The 7,262-nt window shown below is 61.4% G+C and overlaps 2 protein-coding genes across 2 annotated transcripts in view; one reads left to right on the top strand and one right to left on the bottom strand.

Annotated features, from left to right (window-relative positions):
* Window positions 1-109, top strand: part of AHNAK2 (AHNAK nucleoprotein 2) — a 22,765-nt gene extending 22,656 nt beyond the window's left edge. The window contains exon 6 of the mRNA XM_021711068.1: window positions 46-109. Within this exon, the coding sequence (XP_021566743.1) occupies window positions 46-109 (64 nt within the window). The remainder of the gene's footprint in view (window positions 1-45) is intronic.
* An 812-nt stretch (window positions 110-921) lies between these two features.
* Window positions 922-7,262, bottom strand: part of PLD4 (phospholipase D family member 4) — a 7,782-nt gene continuing 1,441 nt past the window's right edge. The window contains exons 4-13 of the mRNA XM_021711067.1: window positions 6,916-7,095; window positions 6,386-6,588; window positions 5,417-5,600; window positions 4,921-5,041; window positions 4,312-4,439; window positions 2,904-3,104; window positions 2,111-2,250; window positions 1,808-1,973; window positions 1,627-1,723; window positions 922-1,124 (exon numbers count right to left, since the gene is read on the bottom strand). Of these exons, the coding sequence (XP_021566742.1) occupies window positions 922-1,124; window positions 1,627-1,723; window positions 1,808-1,973; window positions 2,111-2,250; window positions 2,904-3,104; window positions 4,312-4,439; window positions 4,921-5,041; window positions 5,417-5,600; window positions 6,386-6,588; window positions 6,916-7,095 (1,623 nt within the window). The remainder of the gene's footprint in view (window positions 1,125-1,626; window positions 1,724-1,807; window positions 1,974-2,110; window positions 2,251-2,903; window positions 3,105-4,311; window positions 4,440-4,920; window positions 5,042-5,416; window positions 5,601-6,385; window positions 6,589-6,915; window positions 7,096-7,262) is intronic.

Here is a 7,262-nt window from a genome sequence, read left to right as displayed (position 1 = left end):
CTAGGTCCCCTCCCTGCACTGGCACCTGCCCAACTGACACCGTAGGAGACATCCTGGTGTCGCCCTGGCCGCCCGTTGTCGCGCCCCGCTCGCCGGCCCCTGCGCGTAGTCTTGCGTTCCTCCCTCCCCCGGCAGCAGCAGAGCCCGAATTCGGTTCCGGAGCTCAGCCGCCTGTCTGGGGGCGCTGGGCCCGAGTGGGTCATTCCCGCTGCCCGCCCCTTCTTCGTCCCTTGCTCCGCCCCCCGCCTGGCCCCCGCTCCGTCCCCTCCCCCCTCACCCGTTCCCTGCTGTCCCCTTTGTCCCGTGTCCCGTTCTCTGCCCCGTCCCCTTCCTTGCCCCCTTCCATGTCCCCTCTTGTTCCCGTCCCCTGCCTCATCCCTTTACCCATCCCCTTCCCCGTCCCCTGCCCTGTCCCCTTAATCATTCCCTGCTCATCCCGTCTCCTGCCCCATCCCTTGCCTCTTCCCCTCATTTTTCTCCTGGTTTCCGTGGACCCCGGGCTGGTTCAGAGCTACCACAGTGGACATGGGGCATGGCTTGTCAGGTTCACATGAACACATGTCCTTCTCAGGACCCCAGGGGCCGTGGAGGATGAGGGGGCGCAGCCCGAGCCGAATCACACAGAGTGGGGAGCAAGAGTATTCTTTAGGCCTTGCTAGTGGGCAGGATAGCAGCTCTGCAGGAGTCAGGAGGGACATCCTGGGGGCTCTCTGGAGGAGGTGGACTGTCAGGCAATCAGAGAGCAAGTAAACAGTCTGCAGCACCCTCTGGGGAGTTGCAGGAAGCAGTGGTGGGCAGTCCTGATCCTGGGCAGGCATGGGCAGAAGCAGCTGTGAAGCCCAGGAGGAACAGCAGGAGGCATGGGGTGGGGCAGCATCCCCCCCAGAGCTGCAGGGCCCTGGAGCGAAGCAGAGCAGGGCTTCAGCCCCGCCACACACAGTCCTGGCCCTGAGCTTGTCCGTCCAGGCTTACGGCATAGCGGGAAGTCCAGTCCCGCTCAAACAGTCGTCGCAGCTGCTCCTGCACGGTGGCCATCCCTGGCTGGGTGTGGGGGGCCCTCTGGCTGACCACCAGGCCCACACCCGAGGTGCTGCTAAAGTAATCTTCCGACCAGTTGGAAGTGCCTGGGGGGAGTGGGTGGGGGGAGCTGCTGGGCTGGGCTCACAGAGGCCCCTGCAGCTCTGTGCTGCAACCCACCCTCCTTCCCTCCTCCCCCCCGCTGCTAACCTGGGGATGGGTGGGCACCCTGCTGTCCTCAGACTCCAGCAGAGCAGCCCCCACTTAAGGCAAGAGGCTGCTGGTCATAGTGGAGTCCACCCACATCACCCTGGACAGTTGTCTCCAGGTCTCTGGCCCCAGTGCTCAGGGTTTTTCACCTGTTCCCGTGGGGCCTGGCGACAGTCGGGCTGGTGGCTCAGTCCCCAGAACTCTCTTTGAGACCCAGACCCCCTCCAGCAGTCCCTCCATCCTGAGAGGTTCGTGCTGGACACAAGTCCTTGCTTGGCCACCACCTGGGCCATGTCCTCCTTTTGTGGGCTGTGTGGCCTGTGTGTGTGGCTGGGTCCCTGGGTTCAACAGCCTCAAAGGTCCTGAGTCAGCTTTCCACAAGCCTCTCCAGACACGCACCTATGTAGGCTGCCTTCTCCGTGACCATGAACTTGCTGTGGTCCACCCTGCTGAATGGGATGTTGGAATGGTTCCCCACCGGCACTATGAAGATTTTCTTTGGGGAACAGAGGGGGAACGTGTCAAGCTGGGCAAGAGGGGGCCATCTGCCCCACCACCTGGTGCTGGGGGGGGTCCTTACCACACTCATGGAGATGTTGGCTGAGGAGTTGCTGAGGGCCTGCAGGGAGCGCAGGTAAGGGAACATGGCAGGGTCAGTGTTGCGCCAGCAGCTGACCAGCAGACGCACGTGCACGCGCCTGGCAAAGGCTGCCGCCCGCAGTGCATTGTCCAGCACTGGCCAGTACCTGGGAGGGAAGGGCAGGGTCCTGCCTGTAAGCCCTGGGCTGGGCAGGAGCCTCAGCAGGAGGGGAGGAGCACAGGAGCCTCTGGGCAGCAGAGCCGGCCTCCGCCTCCAGGGCTGCGTGGCTCTGTGGAGACCCACCTGCGGGGGTGACTGAAGCGTGTGGTGGGAAAGTACTCCATCACTGAGGCATAGATGAACTCGCGGGCGCCCCCCATCACTGCTAGCAGCGCGTCCAGGTCCCGGGTGCGACCGTGGGGGCAGAGTGTGGGCGGCGAGGCCTGGCCCAGGGAAGGCATCCCTGAGGGCCCTGCTGCCTACCCCTGACTGGACCCACAACCCCATCAGGTACCACCCCAGAGGCCTCTTGAGGCAGTGGAGGGAGGAGGTTGAGGTGCCTGGATGGTGGGGAGGGAGGGGGTATCTTATCAGGGGCCCTGGGGCCGGCCCGAGGCCTGGTGGGAGAGCTGGGAAGCAGGCAGTGCCCGGGACCAGGCTGGACTGTCCTCCTGGAGACAGTCACCCGCCCCGGAAGCGTCTCCATGCCCTGCAGGGTGGGACTCACACCGAGGGGGCCCTCCCTTGTTCTGGTGGCGTCTGCTATAGACCAGACCCTGGAGGTCTTGGAGGGCTGCCCACCTCTACCACGTGGTCCCACAAAGGGGAATCTGCCAGGACAACTGGTCTGTCTCGCACTCCCACCTCTTGACCCGCCCAACATTATGGAGACTCCCAGGTCCCGAGGACATGCTGCCACCTCCCAGGATGCCTGTCTCCCAGGGATGGCGTTGACTAGGTGTCCTCCCGGAGCCAAGCCTACCACCCTGAGACTGCAGACCCACCCACGGCACTCGCTGCCTGAGAACACTGCTGGTGGTCTGGCTAGGCAGGGAAGGACAGGGGACTCCAACAGCCCCTCTTCCGCCCGCCTTACCGAGAAGTAGGCAGTGGTGGGCACCCCATCAAAGAGGCCCCGGAAGGGCCGGAAGCGGTTGATGTGGGATGAGACGTTCTGAGGCCAGGTTTTGGGGAGGACGGCCTGGGGGGCCCCCAGCACCCAGTAGGTCTGGAAGGTCTTCTCCAGGTCCTGGGCCAGGTGACTGCAGTTGTAGATGACCATGCCAAGCTCCTTCACCTGCAGGGACCCCAGGGCCAGTGACTGCAGAGGAAGCACCTAGGTAGGTCTGTGTGGGGCTCCCACCCCACCTTGGGCCAGGGTGCCAGGCACGTGCTGCCCACCTCAGCAGCACCACCTGCAGGAGGCTAGTAGAGTGTGTTGGGTATGTCCCGTGGGCCCCTGGTTTATTGCATTGTATTCCAATGATCAAAACAATGCATGTTTAGTACAAGAAACAATAGAAGATGGATCAAAACACGAGGAAAATAAAACCATTCTTAATTCCACTGTCAGGTGAGAACCACCACTGCCATTGCCGCGATCATGCCTTGACACATTACAAAAACTATTATTATTATTATTATTTTTTTTTTGAGTTGGAGTCTCACTCTGTCACCCAGACTGGAGTGCAGTGGCCGCTCCCGCCCACCGCAGCCTCAACCTGCTGGGCTCCAGCGATTCTTCTGCCTCAGCCTTCCGAGTAGCTGGAACTACAGGCGGGTGCTACCACACCCGGCTAATTTTTTTTTTAATTGTAGAGATGAGGTCTCACCAAGTTGCCCAGGCGGGTCTCGAACCCGCGGGCACAGGCAATTCACTCACCTCAGCCTCCCAAGGTGCGGGATTACAGGCTGGGCCACCGAGCCCGGCACAAAACTTATTTTTTAGAGATAAGGTCTCGCTTTGTTGCTCAGGCTGAAGCACCACGGTGCAATCATAGCTCAATGCAGTCAGGGCTTAAGCAATCCTCCTTCCTCAGTCTTCCAAGTAGCTGGGACTACAGGCACAGACCAACATGCCCACCTATTTTAAAATTTTTTGTAGTGATGGAGTTTTGTTGTGTTGACCAGGATAGATTCAAACTCCTGGCCTCAAGCAATTCTTCCACCTCAGCCTCCGAAAGTGTTGGGATTACAGGTGTGAGCCACCGTGCCTGGCCCTTGATACAATTTTCCATGCATTGCTCTTTCTAAAAAGACTGGTGGTTTGAGATCTGCACGTTTCCCTGGATGATGTGACTTGACCTCTCTCCATGTCACCAGAAGACACTCCACAACATGAGTTAGTGGCCTTGTCCAGAACTCACTGAACCAGCTCCGATAGTGTCCCCCAAGGTGACATTACAAATAGGGCTATGCAGTTTTCTCCAGGCTCTCTGGGACATCAGTTGAAGCCCCCAGTGCAGGAGGGGAGGAGCTCCAGGTGGGAGGGCCCCAGAACTCACCTGTGTTAGGGACCGCCAGTCCATGTTGGCACTACCCAGGTATATATGCCGTCCATCCACAACCCAGAATTTGGAGTGCAGAACGCCCCCGGTGAGCCGCCCCATGGGCACCCGTCGCACCTGGGCACCTGGACGAGGATTCAGGTTGCTAGGATGAGCTCCTACTAAGGACTAGCTTCAGGGTGAGCCCAACTCTAAGCGCTTCTCAGTGGGGTAGACTCACAGGTGCTCACAAATCCCACTAATGGTGCTGTTACTATCCTCATTTCACAGGTGAGGAAACCAGGACATAGGCTGGCCCTGGGTCCCTCCAGAGCCTGCTTTTGTAGTGACTGTGCCCACTGCCTCTCGCTTACACAGCAGGGCCCCAAGACCACCTGTGCTCTGCCCTATGGGAAATGACACTTTGGGCTTCTTGGTGAAGGAACTCAAAGGAGCTCAGAATCCTGCATCCCGCCTTCCCGGGGTGTCCTTGGGAAGTCCAGGAAGCCTTTCCTGTCCCCTACCCCTGGGCAGCTCTGCTCCTTTTTGTCCTTGTCCCGTGGTGCCAGCAAAACAGCCCATGCTCCATGTCAGGGTGGCAGGGTGCAGGACCGTGTGGGCACCTACCTCGGGCTGCCAGGACCTGCAGGTCAGTGGACTTCCTCGCCAGGGTCGGGCTACTGGTGGCCACAGCCAGGGAGATATTCCTACCCAGCAGCTGCTGCAGCTTCTGCAAAAGGGCTTCTCCCTGCGGGGCCGGGCCGGCCATGAGAGATAACCTCCAGGCTTCCACCCTGCACTCCACCAGGACCCAGGCCTCCCCTCAGGGATTCCCTCAGTAGCCCTAACTGCCCACAACTCACAGTCTGGCCAAGGATCTAGATAACCTTAACTGACTGAACTGCATCCAGGTGCAGCCCCCCAGAGCCCACCCAGACACCTCTTCCCCAAAAGCCCCTACAGGAGGGGCTTGGCCCCTGGTCCCTGCTAGCTTCCACCACTGAGTGGAGCCCAGCACGGGTGATGATACGGCTGCATGGATGGGCAGCCCGGCTGACTGTGTGCCTGGCACTGGGACAGGGCAGGGTAGCCTGCAGCCTCAGAGTTGGGGGCCAGGGCACACCAGCTGGGAAGACGAGTCATTGACCCCGATGTCAGGCCCGGTGAGGGACCAGTAGTATGAGGCCACATGGATGCTCTCCTGGGCAGTGTCCAGCAGCTGCAGCCAGGCCTGAGCCAGTGGCTGGGCCAACGGGCTGCCGGCTGCAGACGGCAGGTCCTGGGGAATGCTTTCCACGAGGACGAGCCTGTGGAGGAAGCCAGGTGGACCATGCGTGAGCCAGGAGCCACCAGGTTGCCCCATGGCACCTGCTCCCATCCCCTGGGTCAAGCGGAAGACAGCTGCCAATGTGGCTCCCAGGACCAAGTCCAGGCCAAGGGTGGAAAAGCAGACTGGTCAGGGCGGGCCCTCAGCCCAGCAAGTTGCTGAGGGTGGGGACACCCAACCCAGGGAGGAGTCTGAGGGCACAGGGGCTGCTGGGTCTAGAGCAGGGCTGATGGGGCTGGGTGGCAGGCTCTATCCCAATCCCAGGTGCGGCCCTTGGGAGCAGGTGCTCTTGGAGTTGAGTGGAGCTGTGGAGTCCGGGTGGCCTCCAGTGTAGGAGCCCTTGGAGGTGGCCAGAGCCGACTTGGGAGGGAGGGGCTGGCAGAGAGGTGAGCCCTCTCCAGAGTGCATGGGCAGGGTGGTCTGAGGGTTCCTTGGAGGAGGTTCTGGGATTCCAGGGCCCAAGAGAAGGGAAGGAAGTGGAAGGAAGACTGAAAGGCAGGAAGGACAGTGACACCACCCCAGGGGCAGAAAGATAACAAAGGTCCTAGCCTTGGGGACCATGCTGAACTCCCAGAGCCTGCAGATGGCAACCTCCACAGATTGCAACCTCCAGCCAATACGGTCCAGGCCATCCTCCATGACCCTCACCTCCCCAGAGGAGCTGGCAAAGGTCTGAGCTATCCACCTCCCTGGGGAGATCAGTGGTGGGAGCGCGGCCACTGAGAATGCGCCCCCTGCCCCCGCAAGCCCCGTGAGTTCACTTACCTGCAGGAGTCGCTCTGCCCCTCAGTCTCCCTTTTCAGGGTCTCCCAGGCTGGGCTGGAGTCACTCACCTGGGGCTGGGGTCTCGTGGGCACTTCCTGAGAGTACCCCTGGCCCCGGGTTGGAGGAGGGAGCACTTGCCACAGGAGGTAGGCGACGGTCACAGTGCCAAGCCACAGCACAGCCAGTGTGCCCAGCACCTGTACCTGGAGGATACCACTGTGGGGTCAGTGAGACGACTGAGGATGGGACTGTGGTGAGGCGTTATGGCCCCTCCAGGGCTCAGGTGGGTTGTCAGGTGGCCCACAGCCCTCTCTGCAATGCTGTGGCTGCGTGGTGACTGACTGTCACCAGGTTCCCCTAGCAGAGGAGTGAGGGCATGGTCTCACAGCCCAGCTGGGCTTGCCTCACCCACTGACTGAGCGTCCCCATCCCCAAGGCTCCCCCATGGCTGGTTTTATCCTCTCTGGTCTGGCCCAGGGTTGTGTGAGGCTGTGGAGCCCCAGTCGCCCTCCAATCCTGCCCAGTCTTACCATGCTGGCCTCTCTGCTCTGTGGGCTGCGGGACAGTGGGGCGCAGGGCTGCATGGGACCCGCCGCCACTCTCTGAAGAAGCCTCTGCATCTGTACGGGGCAGTCCCATGTCACTGGCTGCTCTAGCCCCGCTGGGACCACCCAGGGCAGTGGGTGCCGGGGCATCCCCCTGTGGACATCCTACAGATGTCCATCAAACCCCAAAAGGCCCCCCCTGCTGCCCAAGGTCACACCGTGCATGTGGGGCCAGCCGTGACCTCTGCTTGCACCTCCCTTGAGGTTCCCTGGCCTGCGGTGGGCCCTGAGGCTGCCGAGTCCTTGCCTTTCACGGGGTGGGGGGAGGGGGG

Source organism: Carlito syrichta, unplaced genomic scaffold (genome assembly GCF_000164805.1).
Source record: "Carlito syrichta isolate Samal-C Ts95f unplaced genomic scaffold, Tarsius_syrichta-2.0.1 Scaffold301850, whole genome shotgun sequence".
Taxonomy (NCBI): Eukaryota; Metazoa; Chordata; class Mammalia; order Primates; family Tarsiidae; genus Carlito; species Carlito syrichta.
This window is presented reverse-complemented; position numbering and strand designations above follow the sequence as displayed.